General features: G+C 31.5%; 1 protein-coding gene across 9 annotated transcripts in view; it reads left to right on the plus strand.

The window, feature by feature from the left end:
• LOC105229403 (protein grainyhead) overlaps positions 1-17,290 on the plus strand; it is a 286,235-nt gene extending 268,945 nt beyond the window's left edge. For 8 of the 9 annotated variants that reach the window (XM_049451848.1, XM_049451847.1, XM_019991500.3 and 5 more), the window contains 5 exons: positions 6,327-6,506; positions 7,080-7,216; positions 7,598-7,790; positions 11,743-11,807; positions 14,225-17,290. In XM_049451848.1, coding sequence (XP_049307805.1) covers positions 6,327-6,506; positions 7,080-7,216; positions 7,598-7,790; positions 11,743-11,807; positions 14,225-14,351 — 702 coding nt within the window. In that variant the 3' untranslated portion in view covers positions 14,352-17,290. The remainder of the gene's footprint in view (positions 1-6,326; positions 6,507-7,079; positions 7,217-7,597; positions 7,791-11,742; positions 11,808-14,224) is intronic. The other variant, XM_049451849.1, reaches the window with a different exon arrangement.
• Positions 17,291-19,607: the final 2,317 nt, after the last annotated feature.

Consider the following 19,607-nt stretch of genomic DNA (forward strand, 5'->3'; position numbering starts at 1 on the left):
AAAGCTGTCACTTTAAGCTATTAGCAATTGTTGCATTTGCATTGCTTTTGTTGTTGTGCGTGGTGCATGATGGAAATATTGTAGTTGTTATCGCCAGCACTTGCTGTTGGCTTTGTTGTTGCTTTATTCAACACACTCGCTTGTTTGTCGTTGGCGCGTAAATTCACTCAACAAATTTCCCACTTAATATCGGTGTACATCTCATTGAGGTCTTTTGCCTAAGAGGCTGCACCAGTTAAGGTGTTGAACGATAACAAACAACTGTTGGTGTTTCCCGCTTTTTAGTTTTGTGGTAGGTGGCGTGTGGTGTTGGTGAACTTTTTGCTTTGAACTACTTCAACCCAGTATGTTTATATGTATATGAGACCTTAAAATTTTTTGGCTTTATGTGAATGGAATGGCTTCAAATTTTTATACGCACCGAGACCCTCGATTCGGCAGCATTCTTTAAAGTAATTTGACAAATAAGTTTTAAGTGTTACAACAACATTTTCTTAAACAAGAACTTATATGTTCATATACAAAAATTACAATAAAAAATTATTTTGAAAAAAAAAATTAAATTAATTAATTACTGGAAGAAAAATATATATTTATATACCGTAAACAGAATATATTAACTTGCCGTCTGTATATACGCGAACTTGCGCGTCAGTTTCTGAGATATCACTTTAAAATTTTGCACACATTATTTTCTCCCCTAGACGCTGCTCATTTGTCGGAATTGCCAATATCGAACCACTTTAGCATATAGCTGCTATAGAAGTTGATCGGTCGAAATCAAGTCTTTGTATGAAAAACTTTTTTATTTTACAAGATATCGTCACGAAATTTTGCTCGGATTATTGTTCAAGACAATTGTATGATCTCCGAAAAAAATTGTTTGTATCGAACCTCTATAGCATATAGCTGCCATACAAGTAGATCGGATAATATCAAGTCTTTGTATGGAAAACTTTTTTATTCGGCAATATATCGTCACGAAATTTTATAAGGATTATTATCCAAGTCAACAATACAATCTCAGTATAAATGGTTCATATCGGATCACTTTAGCATATAGCTGCCATACAAGTTGATCGGTCATAATGAGGTCCTTGTATGAAAAACTTTTTTATTTGACAAGATATCGTCACGAAATTGTGCACATATTGCGGTCAATAGCTAAAATTTCCATAAAAATTGTTCAGATCGGTTGATTATAACATATAACTGTCATACAAACTAAACGATCAAAATCAAGACAAAGTTCTTTTCTTAGCCTTCAAGCCTCCCAAAAATATACATGTGCAGGGTATTATAGCTTGTCTGCAACTAAAGTCGACGTTCTCCTTGCTTTTTCTCTTATATGAGCTCACATCTGAGTTGCTTGTACATCTTATTTAATTTAAATTAAAAATTAAATTTCCAATAATCTTAAATTCCGCAATCAATTTTTCTCCATTTATACTTACTCTTTAATATTTTATTACTATTCATATATATTTAATTAACCATTCCTTTATGCGCACCTTCATTTTACCATTCCCACTTGGTTCCACGTCTGCATAAATCATAAATTAATTTCTCATTACATAACGCTCCACTCAACTTGGTTCTGCACTTAATTTGCATTGAAACTCCAGGCGCGCTAATCAACGATTTGCCGCTATTTCACATGCGACTATTTTTAGCGCGCAACGCGCACTTGGCTGCCGTAGCGAGCAGCCGCAGTGGCAAGGATGTGCGCCCGGATATGTGGACGTGTCTAACAATCAGTGAATTTCCGGCATTTTATTTCTTAATTACGCGCGAACGCACTCGAACGCGGAGTCGGCCAACACCAGCACCAGCATCAGCACCAGCAGAACCATAATCTTGGCAACAGCTCATTTGTAAACACACACACAAACGCGCGTATACTTATCAGCTCGGGCACAAATTGGCATTTGTAATATATGCCAGTTACTTTGCATATACACACATATATACAGATATATGTATGTATGTGCAGCTAGAAATGCGAAAAGCGCCTATCGCTGTTTTTACTCCACAAACGACGTCCACATCTATAAATTATACGATCTTATAACTATAAAGCGCCTATCTGCATCCAATCGCGCCAAACGACCATTGACAGCTGCGGCGCAACGCGACGGCGGCGGTGTAGCTGGGCCGCGGCTGAGGAGCGATCAAAGTTGGCAAGTCGCATCCGCAATGTCGGTTGAACTAACTCATTTCATCGCTGTGAGTGTATGTGCACGTGTGTGTGTCTTATCACAATGCTACGCGAATTCTTAAGCAAATGGCATTTGGTGATGAAGAGGCTCCATGCAACAAGCGGCACATGCTTGTATGCGTAGCAGTGAACACTCACACACGCACACAATCAAGTGGACAGCGCGCTTGGCAAATTAAGTCAGCGTCTAAGTGAGGCATGCAACAAACGGCGTACGGCATGCGGCATGCAACATTCGTACACAGTGATTAGACTGTTACATGTCCACTTTAGTTGCTGTCTTTTCAATATTACCACTGCGTTTGCCTGTTGCAAGCATCTTCAGCTGCACACACTGTCGCTCTATTTACTTCAATTTCTTTATTTTGTTCTCATTTTTACTCTTTTTTTTTGTTTTTTGTTATTGTTAGTCTTATTCACTTTTTTTCTGGTATCTGGTACACTTTGCCGTCCACATAATTGCGGTCGCGCTGCACTCCTAACGATCGATGCCACTATCGCTGCCGCCGCGCACTGCTTCGCCTATCGTCGGCAACAGCATCGGTCTCATCTTCAACATCGGTGCCACATTAACTGCACACACTCTGCATTTATTGCTCTGCTTTCTGTCTCCATTTGGCTGGTTCATTGTTCGCTGCGGTATGGCTGTGCCTCTGACTGGCCATTCGTCAGCACGCCTGCGTATTTCCAATCACTGAGTGGGGACATTGCTTAACAAAAGTGATTAAATGCCTTACTGTGTTTCGCGTGGGTTTCGTTGGTGGTAGCGAAATGTTTCGGCGCTTTTGTTGCTTTATCCGCTGATGTTGTATGTTCAATAATATTTTAATGTTTTTTTTATATTTTTTTTTACATTTTGTTTTTTGTATTTTTTTTTACGTTTAGCATTTTTGCAATATTTGCTAAGTAAGTTTTTCTTCAAAACATTAAAAAATGATTTTACTAAGGTATGAAGGGCTTGTTGACCCGATCTCTCGAATAATTAAGTAATTTTTTGATTTAAAAGAAGAATTAGAGGAAAATAAATGGCTTTTCTTGAGCTATTAGTCCTCTTTCTTCTCTAATTCGTCTTTTAGATAAAAAAAAAATAATTATTTATTCGAGAGCAAAGAGAGAGCAAACTCAGCAAAAATTCTTAAAATTTTTAAAATGGTTTTATGCTAAAACAAAAACAACAACAAAAAATTCACATTTCAATAATTTCGGTTACGGGGAGAGCATTTTGAGATCAAAAATCTAGAGCTAAGCAGAAGGAGGTCTCTTTTGCAAACAAAGAAATCGATTATTTAAGAATTTCTGGTATTTTTGTGGTATCTACGTTCTGTTCGACAGATTTTACGAGCTTTTATTTTAGCTGGGAATTAAAAAATTATCAGCGTAACGAGATCTATTAGCCATGTCAGTAGTTTCGTATATAGGCGAACTACGAGTTTCTCATTTTTTAAGATATCTTTCTGAAACCCTGATTTGAAACTTTGTACACGTTCTTTTCTCCTCATTTTTTGGTTATCGGACTACTATAGTCTATAGCAGCTATAATTTGACCCATCAAAATCATATTCTTTATGGAAAAATGTTTTATTTAACAAGATATCTGCACGAAATTCACCATTGATCATTTTCCAAGATAGCGCTATAAGCTTCGAAGAAATTGTACACATTGGACCACTATAGCATATAGCTGCCATACAAACTGACTGATCAAACTCATGAAAAATATTTTTTTTTTAACTTTTTATGTCATAAAAAATGCACCTATAAAGGGTATTATGGCTCTGTTGCAGCCTAAGTCAACGTTTTTGTTGGTTTTTAATGATTTCAATATTTTTTAAATTTTTTAGTATTATTTTTTTCGCTCATATTCCTTGATCAACAAACTGTTGCAAGTTTCTGATGCTCTAAAAGGGAGTTTTAAAAGTATTTCCAATTGATACAAGCCTACTCATCTTAAAAACTCCAGTCCCCATCATATATGCATATACAGAGTGCCAACTATATAACCCCTCCAGCAACTGCTGCACTAAGTGCAAATCTTCGGTCACATTCACCAACATTATCCCACAATAAATGTCGCCAGCGAGGCATTTGCATAATTGGTTGCAGTAGCCAATCAAGCCATTATCGTTTGTACCCTTCAGCATGCAGCAACCTACATGTTTAAGCATGTGCTGAGAGCTCTTAACTTCTGCTATTTCGTCGATGCGATTTCTGTTTTTCTTTATTTTTATTTTTTTATTGAAACACAGACATTTTCTACAATTTGTGGCAGCGCAAAATTGCACATTTATTGCGCTGCCGTGGCTTGCAGGTATTCTCAGCTGTCCGAGCGCCAGCTTGCAGGTTCTTATACGCTTTTTCGTATATATACATACATATGTATATACTAATCAATTGTATTAGCGAGCGCCGCTACACGCTGATGGCTTCATTAGTTTGATGCATTGCATTGGCTGACAAAGTTCATCAGCGGGTCATTTATTAAGCATTTGTGTCAACACTACCCTCTGTGCTGCATGTAGCGACTTAGCTACGTTAAACATAACAACTCATATGTGTATGGGTGTGAGTGTGGTGAGCGCTTTAGATACTCTGCTGTCAACACACTACAATTAAGTGGCTCCATAGATCATATTGAACAACATCAAGGTTGTTGAGTTGTTGCTGGTGTTGTTGATATTGTTGTTGTTGTGATTATTTTTATTGTTGCGGCTACTGAAGTTAGCCGCTGTAGAATTGCGCTTGACTTTGGATTTATTTGCCGCATAAATCGAAGCATAAATCAAGCTAAACATTGTCAACGCAAGCATTTTTCTTGCTACTGCATGCATGTGTGCATACTTACATACATATGTACATATATGTATATACATATATGGTACCTTTTTAGGCGCGTGCGTGTGCTAGAGCGCAACAATAAGGCTGGAAAAACGTCAGCTACCATTTTTTATTGTTGTTGTTGACATTTTCTTTGTTGTTGTCGTTTTTTTATTTTTTTAATTTTTTACCTTTTCGATGTGCCCTGTCACTGTCACTGTTTATTGCTGCCGTCGCTCTATTACCGACAGCCCACCCATGCAATCAACAGCAGCGCCTTAACAGCGCGCTGTCAAATCACTGTTACCGTCGCTGTCCAAAACTTAGACCACAGCGCTGCTGTATTTGACTGATTTCGTCTTTCATTTCTATGCAGACAGCGCACACACACTTACTCACATATACATATGTATATTTATATATATATATTTATATGTAAGGTATAATATTCATTACTTCTAACTACTTAACATCTAATTTTTTTTGTGTTTTTTAACACACTTACCACACAATATTTTATTATGACCCCGCCAAGCCGCTTGAGGAAAAAATCAATTAACAGCAACGCACACACACACACTGTCTCTAATAAAATGTGCGCTCGATAATAATTCAATCACATATGCATGACTAGCTGACAGTAATATTAGCAACAACAACAACTACAATAAAGTCGCACCAAATCGCAAACAACGAGAGCAATCAAGAAGCAATCATAAAATACGCTTTAACCATAAGTTATCGAGAGTGTGTACAAGAAATACCAGCAAAGCAAAAAAAAAAAGTTGAAGAAAAAATAAAAATAAACTGAATTCGAGCAAACAACCAACGAACTCAGCGCAAACAAAAGACTTAAGCAACGAACGTGACTGCGCGCCGACACTTTGAAGGTCAAACAATCACATTTTTTTTTTTACTTCTTTAAATTTTTCACGTTGTAAGGTGTTTATTATTGATTTTCGCTCTTGTTTTCAACTTCTTATTATGCTTTGCTTCACATTATTCGCGTCTGTTATGTAAGTAAGTCTTGTTAAAGTCTGTATTGGCTCTAATTGCGTGCTGGGACACATTGTCACTTAATTGGTATAAAAACGCCGACCTCGTTTGGCCTTTGTGGCGTATACATGCGCGCATATTTGGCGTGTATGTCTGACTGTGTGTGTATACCCAATGGACTTCTTAAATACCAAATGACACAGTTTTTCATTTGTACTTGCCACAACTATTTAATTTCTTTGATTATAAAAGATTTTCTGAGTTATTTAATTGAAATTCTTTTCCTTCTCGCTTACAGGGTGCTGAGCGCAAAACACGCGATGAAGAGCGACGCGCTGCCAAGCGTAAAATGACCGCCACAGGACGCAAGAAGCTCGATGAGCTGTATCATCCGGTTACCGATCGTTCGGAGTTCTATACAATGCAGGATTTGCAAAAGCCACCGGTACTATTCTCGCCCGCCGATGATATGGAAAAGGTGAGTAGCGGAAAATCGATTATTGTAAATTTATATAATTATAGTTATTGTAAATAGTTAACAGTATTGATGAAAAGCACAAATATGTGTCTGAAAGTAAAGTTAAAACTTTATAGCATACTTTTGAGAGCAGAATAATAAAGTTAAAATATGTATGTAGCATAGTTTTCGACGTAATTTAAATTTGCTGTTTTAATCCAAACCTCAGATAGGGGCGTAAAAGTAAAGTATAACATTTTTAGTATACTTTTGGGCGCAAAAGTTACAGTATGCAGCATAGTTTTCGGCGCAATTGAAATTACACGTTGAATTTCGACTAATTTTCTTAATATTTGCTGCTTAGAATACAAAAACACAATATTTATGATAGAATAAAATTTTTACTGTTACATTTTTTATTTTATTTTTATTATAGAAATTTTATGTTTTATAATTTTTTTATTTTTATTTTATAATTTTTAAGTTTTTTCCGGTATTTTTTTATTTTTATTATATATATTATATTGTTTACCGTTATATTTCTTTAAAGTAATTTGTTAACTAATCAATTATATATTTTACTTTTCTTTACAGAGCTTTTATGGCCATGAGACTGATTCACTGACCGGCGCACCAGATCTCAAAGGCACATCACCATTCTTGTTGCATGGCCAAAAAGTGGCGGCGCCAACACTCAAATTCCACAATCATTTTCCGCCCGACGTGCAGACGTGAGTATATGTAAAAATCGTTGCGCTTTTATGTGCTCGAATTTGAGCGAGCGCGTGAGCGATGGGCGCATTGTCAAACGCCCATAAACAGGAAAAAAATAACTGAATGCTGAATTTTCTCTAAAAGACAAGTTTTCCTTATGAACTTCATGTTCTCGACACTTGAAATCATTTGTGGCTTAATACTCTTAGATTCATATTAAGTTAAAAACATTTGCAGGCTGTTTTTTCTTCACTTCGAACATTAGTAAAGCATATCGAAACTTAACTGTTAATAAGCTAAAAGTTGTAGACGGAAAAAGCACCCTATAAATAATATTTATTGCTTTAATTAATATATATTTACATATATTCACATTCGCTTTTGCCTTCCTCTTACAGCGATAAGAAGGACCACCTGCTGGATCAAGGTCTAGTACCCAGTGCCATGGGCGATTTTGTGCCACCAATGAAGCGCGGACGCATGACACCGCCCACCAGCGAACGCGTTATGCTGTTCGTGCGACAGGAGAACGAGGAAATCTATACGCCGCTGCATGTGGTGCCGCCCACCACTATTGGCCTCTTGAATGCGGTAAGCCTACTTTTGTATTTTTGTTTACGAACTATACCTCACTCCTCACCACCTCCCAACCAAAAGTTACCTACTACTTAATATAGTACTAGACATTTGGTATTAGCATTCTTTCATTAATTAATTTTAGTTGCAACACAAAAACTCATTTTAAACTAAATTTATTAAATTTATTAAAAACAAAAAAAAACAAAATACTGCTAACCGGGTAATATATACTATATAAAGCAATAGTCACAGGGTGGTCAAGAAGTGAAAAAGCACAATTATGATTTTTTTTAGTTTTATTAAAATTTATTGATGAGAAGAGGGAGCTTTTTTAAGGCAGACGCGGCTTTTCAAAACCCTTCTAAATTTTTTATTTAAAGCTAGAAAGTAATGTTTTTTATATTAGAAAATTTTTCAAAAAAAAAATTGCTTATTGATTTTAGAGTATTTTCAAACAATAAACTCAAAAAATTCAAATCATTTTTTTTAAAGGAAATATTTTTTGTTTTTGAAATTAAAGAAAATATTTTTTGTTTTCGAAATTATAGAAAATATTTTTTATTTCTGAAAATTTTAAAATATTTTCCTCCAAACAAATATGTATATTAGATCAATAGGGTTCGAAGTTCTAATTAATTAGTTCTATTTAATCAATCAATTCATACGACCAGCTTCATGCTTGAACGTTAGGGAAAATTGCATTTCTCGATTATTTTTTTATGGTTTACTTTGGCTCTGCTAATCAACTAGCAAATAATAAAAAAATAACTACAAAATAATAATTAATTATTAATAATCATTCATAAACGTCATTCAATGTTAACTTAAACATAAAAACAACAAATAAATAGCTGCAATATGAAATTAATGCACAAACACACCCACCCAACACTTTGTGGTATAATAGCAAGTACAATAACAACTACAACCGCAACACAAAAGTGAAAAATGCAAATCTCAGGCAATTAATCATTGCAATCAAAGCATCACTACAACCAAAACAACAATAACAACAACAAGCATAACAACAACAACACCACAAATAAGCACCTAATGACCAACAAAGAGTAAATTGTTGAAATTAAAACCGCAACTACAGCAGCAACAACAACAACAGCAATGTCTACATAGTGTTGTTTAATTAATAATTTATAATTATCGGCTACAACAACAACAGTAATAACCGCAAGCGCAGAAAAACTAAATGCAAAATAAATATAAACAACAACACTAAGCTGACAATAATCTATTTGCTCGCTCAATAAATATGATTTTTTCATACATAGCACAGACACACACACACACACATACACTGCGCACACGCGCACCAATAGTTCGCATACCGAGTAGTTAGTTTGAAGAACATTTGGTCGTTTTCGAAGACACTTCACTAAACTAGTTAATAAAAATGAAAATTTTATGCGAATTCCATATGCAAATGGCGGCACAGCACAACAACTACTGTACACCAGGATCAGCATATTGACGAACGCTGATCGACGAGCGACGAACAACGATTTGATGTTCGTATGTTTAATGACTTCTCAGAGCAAATAACTTAGCTGTAAAATATTAATTAATTAAAGTGCAGCGAAAAAAAGTTGGCGATTCAAAATAATGCCAATGAATATCAGTTACTTAGTTGATATTTCATACCTTTTTATATAATGCATCAAATATATGTGTGTGTGCATGTACGTATGTGTGTGATTGTTGTGTATAACATGCAAGTATGGCGACGGCTAAGATCGATCATTAATTCCATGTAAGTTGCATGTTTGAATGCTTCATTGCTCCGCCCATTCATTACCTCATGACATTCCATACAAACATACAAATATATTTAGAAGCGATAAAATTCAAAGAAATTATACGAAGACAGTTTGTTTTTTAAATATAAACTATGAGGATAATATAATATTTATATATTTAATTTTAAAATAATGCAAAGATCATGTATTATGATTAAAAGCATAAAGATAAATGTGTAAAATATACTTAAAAAAGTTAAAATTGTTTGAAAGTGTAAAAAAAGAGTGTGTTATTTTAATAAAATTTATAATAAAAAATATATTTGACATTTTATTAAGAGAGAAAAAAAATATCCGTTATTAAAATCGCTTTGATTCCTCCATAATCCATTATTTCAAAACTGTTCAAGGCAAAAATGTCACCACTCAAAATTTTAATTTTTTATTTTTAAGTTTTATAGGAAAAACGAAATTGAATTAAATTTTAAAAATATTCCTCATAATCCGTTATTTCAAACGACTCAAAATTTTAATTTTTTATTTTTAAGTTTTCTAAGAAAAACGAAATTAAATTTAAAAAATATTTAAAAATTCCTTTAAATGTATTTAAATTTTTTTCACTTGAATCACACTGTTCTTTAAAAAAATTATTAGTTTTTTTTACCCAAAATAAATAAAGTTCGTAGTTTTGAATTATATATTATTTAAATTTTTTTTTTATTATTTATCTAATAAATATAAAATTAAAAAATCCTTTAAATAAATTTAATTTTTATTTTTTGCATCACCCTGTCTTATAAAAAGTTAATTTTTTTCACCTAAAATAAATTAAGTTCGACATTTGAAATTATTTATTATTTTCATCACTTTTTCTTAATTTTTTGTAATAAGAATAAGATTAAATTGAATGAAAAAGCACTAAAAATCGCCTCAAATATATTTAATATTTATTTTTGGCACTTGGATCCCACTGTGTATGGCAACTATTGGAAAAAATTTATTTATTCTTTTATCTAAAATAAATAAAGTTCGACATGTGCAATTATACATACAGTAATTTTCATTTTTTAATAAATTAAATCCATATTTAAAAAAATAATTTAAAAAAATATTTTAAAATCTTTTACATACATATGTATATTTAATTTAATTTTTTTGCATCACCCTGTTCTATAAAAATATTTTTAATTTTTTTTTTCATTTAATTTTTTGCTTATTTTTTCTTATAAAAATGAAATGAAATTAAATTTAAAAATATTTAAGAAATTTATTGAATATATTTAATTTTTTTAATTTATTTTTTTTTATTTTTTTTTATTTATTTTTTTCCTAATTTTTGTAATAAATATGACTTTAAATTAAATTTAAAAAAAATATATTTTAAAAATACTTTAAATAATTTTTTTCACTTGAGACACCCTGTCCTATAACATTTTTTCTCAACTAAAATAAATAAAGTTCGAAACTTGGAATTATGCTTTCATTCTCAACGGAAGTTCACGAAATAGTTTCTGTCTCGGTAGCTTTCATGCCCTCACTCATTGCATACATACATACGACATCTCCATCTCACGCATACACTCCACAAAACATGATCACACATTGACACAGTACACCGTTATAATCTGGCCTATGAAATTACACAATGTACATAAATACAATAAAATTCAAATGTTTCTTGCTAGCTCGTAAAATCTATTCGAAAAGCTTTCATAGTAGCAAAAGCTCACAATTGGCATGTCGAATTTGATTATGATTTTATTTATCGGAATTACCTTAAAGGTATGCTTAAAAAAACTGTATCTTCAAAATAGTTTTGTATTATAACAGCGCTTCAAATTAGAGCAAAAAAACAGTGTCTACTTTTAGGCTGCATTTGTAAAAAATTAGCTTGGGCGAAAACAAATGAAATTGGCAATATTTCTATTTCAATAAAAATAAAATATCAAAAATAATATAAATTATAAAAAAAAACTTATTATAAATTATTTTAAAAAATTATATAAAAAATTTGATATTAGTTAAAATGAGTTTTTGTTCGTTGTTTAGTAAGAAACACAGCACAAACATTGTTTGTTAGAAAAAAGTAAAAAAACAAAAATATTATTTACAATGTTTACGAAATTAGCAGTTAACATACAACAAATCAAAAGCAAAGAAAAGAAACAAAAACAAAATACAAACATCATTTTTCTCTCATTTCTCAATTACAGATTGAAAGTAAATACAAAATCTCAACAGCGAGTATAAATAATATTTATCGTACAAATAAGAAAGGGTAAGTAGACATGAATACATACATACCTACATAGTGCAACAACTAGCAAAATTAGTTTAGTCACAAAAAAACCACAAAAAAAAACAAAAAAGCTCAACAACCCAACAGTCATTAAGTACAAAATACCAAACATACAAACCCCAAACCCACATACATACATATCTACAATGCCACAAAGCACGCATGACATATTTGTGTAGTGAAATATAGTTTATTGGAACCTTTTATTTTCACAAAAACAACACTCAACGAGCGAAAATTTAAGTAGCAAAAATTTATTAAAAATATACCGCACCAATACACCGTCCTCAGCATCTCATTCAATGTGTTTTGCACCTCAAATAAAAACCGTATTTTATTATTTTAACTTTACCGTTAATATTGCGCGCGTAAACTTAACGATTTATGTAATTAAAAATAATTAAAAATCTAACCATATAGTGGGTATGCTAAATATATCTTTTACACATCACCGCTATTAATTTATTTTGCCATAATCTCGAATAATATAAAGTATTTGCATAATTATTATGTCATAAAAATTTAATGGTTAAATAATTGCATTTGTGAAATAGACTTCAGGCGAGGGTTTCTAGTTTCTAGTTTCATTTCGCACTTAACGATTTTACGCTCATTTAATGTAATTAACGACTAATACTAGGGTCTAACCACCGGATGATATTAATCTATGTGACAGCTGAATAATTGTTTTAATAAAAAATATATATTTATTCTATGCTTACACCTCGTTGGAAAGGTTAGGCGTACGTTGAAAGTGGCTTAAGTCATTTTTTTTAAATATTTTATTAAGGAAAAATGCAAGGGATGTTGAGACGTCTCACCCTGATTTTAATCGCAACCGAAAGTCAGTATTTAAATTGAAAGCAAAACTTCGAGCTTGCCTCAAAAGCTTCATAAACTACTTATTTGATTCACTACGTACTTGATTTCGTCATCTCATTTGCACTTGTCTCGCTTTGGCAAGACTGTACTGTAAGCATCCATGATCATCACGGTATGATACACTGGAGAAAGTATCGATAGTGACGCCATAGAGTCCTTCACGGTATGATTCACCTGAGAAGGTATCGGTCTGTTAATTTTAGCATCACATGCAGGTATCCTAAAGGATGACTACTCCTCATGGACCTAGTAACTGAACTCCACTTTGGTATCGCAAAGGACGAAAACTGGTCTATGCGTGGCTCACTGGCCCACTAGGCTCCACAAACGTGTTAGAAAAAATAATTATATCTCAAAAGTGTGGTTGAAACCTCCTGCTTCGTCTGTATTTTTTTTGTTTTGCTTAATCGGATGTATGAATATTTGAGAAAGGTAACTTCAATTTCTTACCTTTAAGTAATGCTGCTAGGAGATCAGGAAATTGTCTCAATTTTTGAAGCCTCAGCTCTCCTTTAATCGAAAGCAAAACTGCAGAACATCATCCAAAAGCCAAAAGCAAACAATCCATAAGCCCCGTTCCGTATTTTTTATCCGTTCAAGGACTGTCAACTCGGCTGAATTCTTTTTCTACTACAACAACCATCCATAAGTCATTACTGATTTGTCTCTGATGACGATCTTCATAAGGAATTGTAAAATTGAGGCATATTATGACTTCATACACCTACACTTTAAGCTAATTTTTTATAGAAATATTCAAATTTTTGTCTCAAAATATTTCTTAGCAAATTCGTATTTTTCTTACGCGGACGGTTTCTTAAACAAATAGTTCTCATTTTTTAAACGAAAATTCTCAAATCAGACCTTTAGTAGAGCTTTCCACATATCATATTACTTGGTAAAAGATAGCGCCATCTAGCGGCACGCTTTTCTCAAGCTTTGCGTCAATGAACTTATCACCTTAATTAACATATTTTTAATTGCTATATAATTTTTGATAAAAAAAGTTCGAACAAAATTCAATCTGTTGAAGAAAAATCTTAAAGAATTTTCTTATAAAAATATAAGCAACATTTTTTTTTTTTTTTGAAGCATAATGCTTCTCATGTAAAGCTCTTCAAATAATATCGCGATTTTATTAAACCACATATTGAACAAAGTGTCAGATTTAATTTTGTTATACAACAGAATCTAGATATATATAGATGAGGTAAATTAGTATATTATAGATTTTATATACATATATAGTATAGTATATAATTTCTATTGCGCTGGGAACATTTTAGCGACCTTCATCAACTCAAAATTTTGTCTTGTGTCTTAGCGTTTGGCTAGCTAGTAATATGTACGTATCAATCCCATGCCGAACCCCCAATATATGCCCACTATCCAAAAGTTATCTTATCTATAAATTATGAAATATAAACAATATAAAATATTATTTTTAATTCATCGACATGTTTTCTAATCAAATGCATTTTTCTCTTCTATTTCTCTTTCTACACTCTCTGTAGGATTACTGCGAAAATTGATGACGACATGATTTCGTATTATTGCAATGAAGATATATTTCTGCTGGAAGTGCAACAGATCGAAGATGATTTATATGACATAACATTAACGGAGTTACCCAATCATTGAGCGTATGAAGAAGTTTAAATAAATGTAGAATAAAATAGCAACAACAATTGTGTATGCGAGGCAATAGCAAGAGCAGCAATAAGTAAATACACACACACACAAAAACGCATGTTTGTAAGACAAGTGGCAGCTAAGCAAAAACAAGAAGCTGCGAATTAGATAAACTCAGCGCACATTGTTATTGTATTTGTTTAAAGAAGCTGATGTGTTAAGTGTTTTTTTTATAAAGATGATGACAACAACAATAACTTGGACAGAAATGCACAAAGCAATGGACACAATATATATTATGGTAGATAAGCAATTGCAAATTAAACAAAAACAACAAAAAACAACAAAAAAATATACAAGAGCATATATACACTTAAATATGTTTTTTCATGCTAATATTATTAACTAAGTATAACGGAAAAAGTAAGCAGCAGGCGAAGTAAAAATGTAAGAGTTTACACATTTACAAAAACAAAGTAGTCGAGCGTAAAAAGAGAGAGAGAGTAAATAAAATCTAATAAATAATGCTAAGTGTTAGCTTTCGCGTGAGGCAAGGCAACACTGAGAAATTTGCAAATTGGCTAAATATTAGTAGAAATTTAGTAGCTAAAAAGTGGTAAGGGCGACAAATGACAAAAAATCAATTGCAAAAACAATGAAAGTTTAACTCCTTTTTATGTTTTACTTACTTTAAGTAACTAGTGTGCGTGGAAATTTAATTGTGTTTATATTTTTATTAAGTAAATAAGTTTAACTTAAGTACACACACGCTTAATTGAGAATCGAAAATAATTTTCCACAAAAAAAAAATAAAAAAAAAATTAAAATATGAAATATGAAATAAATTATTACAGCTCATGTAAAGGAAATTCAATAAAATTCTTCAACTTTTTCCAACCATTTCGTCAGAAATTAAGAAAATTCCAAAATTCTAAAAAAATCTCAAAATCATTTTCCAAAAAAACAGTCATTGTTTCGCCGCCACATCGCTTCCAAGTTAATAGTATGTTTTGTAATCCTTTCAGTAAGCGTTAAATAAGTATAGTTTAACTAAGTAAATACAAACTATGTAGACATACGACAGCAAATGCAACAAACATATGTAAGTATGTATGTATGTAGTTAAAGTAACCAATACAATGCGCCATAAAGCTTTCACACATCTCAAAGCTGTCACCCCATGAAAGCTTGCCGCAAGAGCTTTACATACTTACTTTGTGCAACTGCGTATGCAATGCAACATTTCAGTGCTTTTGAATCGCCTTAGTTAAATGCGAACATTACATTAAGAAGCAAATCAAAATGAAAAACAAAAAATGCATAATTATAAAATTCTCAAAACCTTTTACTTTAGCCGTAATTTATGCGTGTAGCATTTCGAACAAACGCTTGAGTTCAGCGTGCAGTTAAAAATTTCACTTTTTTGTATATTTTTGCCTTTCTTTACTCAACTCAACGTAGTACTTAAAGTTTTTTTCTAATTTTGTATACCTAAATAAGTTTAGTTTTACTTAAGTAAGCTACTTTAAACTATACTCAAACAATGTTTTTTATTATATAACTATTATTATTATTATTTTTATTACTATTATCAATTGCTATATATAAATTTTGATAAATAAAATTCGAACAAAATTCGATCTGTTGAACAAAAATATCTTAAAGAATTTTCTTATAAAAATATAAAGCAACATTTTTTGGTTGATAAAGCAAGCTTTTAGACTTTTCATTAAAGTGTAAAGCTACTCATGTAAAGCTCTTCAAATACCTTACTCTTTTGAGAAATATTTATTGTGCTTTGAGCAATTGAAAGTTTTCAAAATGATTGTGAAAAGGCTTCATAAAAAAAGTACACCGTTTGAAAGCTTTGAAGTTCAGTGAATTTTTTTAGCGAAAGCTTGACTGTAGAAAGCTTAAAAGTAACCCAACTATGGACAATTTATGATAACGTTTGTCTAGAAAAAGGTAACTAAACTCAATTCAAGCTGATAAGTTAATTCTAATAGCAAAAATTAATTAAATTACTGTGATTCTAAAATTTCACAAAAGCTTTCGTATATATGTTTCGGCATAACTTTTTAATAATAAAGTAAAAATAATAAAAAAGTAATAAAGCTTTCGAATATATGTTTTGATATTAATTTTTAAAAATAAAAATAAAAAAAGCTTTCGTATATATGTTTTGACATAAATTGTTAAAAAATAACAGTAAAATTCTCTTATTTCTAAAACTAGCTGCAATAAAGAAATAAATAAGCTTTAATTACTCCACATAACACTTATAATTTTAAAAATTTTTAGAAACTTGCAAAAAGCACAAAGCACTTCAGCACGAACACGTTAAATCTCTATAGAAAATTTTGAAGGCTTTGCAATTTGTAATTAAAAATAGTAAGAAACCATTTTACATCAAAAAGAAAAGATTTTTTGAAGCTTTACCTTCACATGTCGCAAAAGCTTTGAAATAAAAAAATTAAATTCAACATTTTTCTAAAGCTTTACTTTAACATGTCGAAAAAGCTTTGCAATAAAAAATTACATTCAAACTTTTTTAAGAGCTTTCGTCAACATGCCGCAAAAGCTTTGCAATAAAAAAATGAAGTTCAACTTTTTTTTAAAGCTTTATTGCAACATCCCACAAAAGCTTTGCAATACAAAAATTAAATTCAACCTTTTTTTAAAGCTTTGCTTCAACATTCCAAAAAAGCTTTGCAATAAAAAAAATTAAGTTCAACCTTTTTTTGTAACTTTAAAACGAAAGCTTTCTTCACCTAACTTCCACAGAAAATCAATTATACGTAAAATGTTTAAACTTTTGCGTCAAGCTTTTGCGTCAAGCTTTCACTTTGTCAGCGGAGCTTTGAAAATTAGTAAAGTTTTTTCAACGCCAATAAGTATATCGAACTCAACTGCAATAACTTATGTTTAAATACTTAAGAAAACAGTAAATTTTTTTATCAAACGCGGTTTAAATGAGAAGCAAAAGATTAAATTTTTTTAAGAAAGAAAATTAATTTAAGTTAGCTGTGCATTTTTTGTTAAAAACATGAAAATATATAACCTATAAAAGCACATCGGACGTTGTAAGCGTAGAGAAATACAATATTTGAGCGGAGCAGAAAAAGCTCAGTTGAAATTTTATACACAAATGATTAATGGAACTAAGAGAGCGTTAAGAGCATGTGATGCCAGTGAGACAAAATTTAGTGAAGACAAAATTATCAAAATTAAAATCTAAATTAAAAGATACCACCAATTGAACGATGAATAGAAAATCTATTATTAAAAAAAAAATATTATTAAATATTAGAAGCTTTAAAACACAGAATTTCTGTTTTCTTTTTTTAACTTTCAATAAAAGCAATTTAGCATCAAAACTTAATAAAATTAAGCTTTACATGTTTGTACATAAATTATTATAATTTTTACTTTTATATTTTTGCCTTTGGCTTGAATTCTCTAAATAAACTTTTGAAAATCTACATAAAGCTTTTAACTTTTTCGAACATTTGTATAATTATATGCATTTAATATAAAGTAAATACTGCTAATTAATGCAACAACAGTTAATTAATAACAATAACAACATGAAACCAATCGAGTTATTCTTGCCGTACAATAAATAGCACAAATACAAGCAAATAAATTTGCGCTATGAAACGATTTCAAGCATAAATATTGCTACATACTTAATATACAGTAATAAATAAATAATTCTTACAAAATATTAAAACTTAATATTTAAGGCACACGAACAACAATTATACACGCATATCGCACCGAAATTGTTGTGTGTGTTTTACATGTATTTGTAATAAGATATAAGCGTAAATAATTTATTACAATAAACAAAAACAAAAACAAGAAAACAAAAGTTAAAAATAATGTATACATAATATTTCCGTATTTTTTTCACAAAATACCGCAAACGTTTATAATTGTTTCTTCCCTCCATTGGCAGAATTGTACGCGCCACTTGTAATAATGTAATCTTTAATTAGTTTTAGTAAAAAGCCAACAACAAACAACTCAAATGTTAAAACAACAATAAGCAACAGCGAAAAAAAAATTATTTATGAGAGCGAAACTGCAAAAGTTCTCCAAAATCATATCTAAAATCTATTAAGTGTTAAGAGAGCGCAGTAGAAGAGCGCAATACAGACAACTGCGTCATTGCAAGCGTGGATAAGAGCATGCAGAGAGCATGCATAAGGAACAATTGTTGAAATTCTAAATTTATTACTTATTATATTATTATATATTATATTATTACTATTGTGTAGTTTCTACTGTAAGCATATTTTACAAGAAAATATTTTTATTAAACATAAATAAGTAAAAAAAAGAACAACTGTTTGTTTTCATTTGGCGTTTTGCATAAAACTGAATTATTTAAAACAAAAACGCATTGAAAAAAATTACTTCATTAAGCAGTCTCCCTCCCCGGCTGGTGAACATCAAATAATCGAAGTTTCTGCTTTCAAAAGGTGATCCATTTCGAGGTTCTTTACTTTTTTTTAAAGAGAAAACACAGAAACATCAAATTTAATGAGGAATGCTTATTATCATTCGAATGAACATTCCTTTGCATTTATTATTTGAAGATTGTCTCTTTCAAATGTTGGCCCCGGCTTCGTCTTAGATGGTCCATTCATCTGGACCAATTTTCGATGACTCGTTCGAGCATTCCGATTGGTAACTAGCGAATGACGCGCGTGATGATAGACTTTAGACCTTACATATCTAAACAAAAAAAGTCTAACGGAGTGATATCACACGATCTTGGTGGTCATTCAATCCGAAAACGAGTAATTACTTGCTCACAGGCGTCGTCTTGTGAAACCAAATATCGCCGAGCTCACGAGCTTCAATTTCAGGCATCAAATATTCGATTATCGTGGGGCGATAATGGTCGCCATCTACGGTAACGTTCTCATCGGTATTATTTTAGAAGAACTATGGACCAATTACCACCGACCCACAAACCACACCAAACCGTGTTTTTCTGGATGAAATGTCAGTTCTTGAATCTCTTCAGGTTGCTCTTTGTCCAAATAGGGAAATTTTGCTTGTTTACATACACATTGAGCCAAAAATGAGCCTCATCGCTGAACAAAATTTGACTCGAAAACGTTGGATCTCCTTGGAACTTACAAGATCCGAAAATTTGAAATCGATCCGGAAAATAGTTCCGGATATATAATATAAGCGTATTTGTAAAAATTTTTTATCCCAAAACTTTTCAAGGCATTTTTCTCGAAACAC

This window comes from Bactrocera dorsalis, chromosome 3, assembly GCF_023373825.1.
Source record: "Bactrocera dorsalis isolate Fly_Bdor chromosome 3, ASM2337382v1, whole genome shotgun sequence".
Taxonomy (NCBI): Eukaryota; Metazoa; Arthropoda; class Insecta; order Diptera; family Tephritidae; genus Bactrocera; species Bactrocera dorsalis.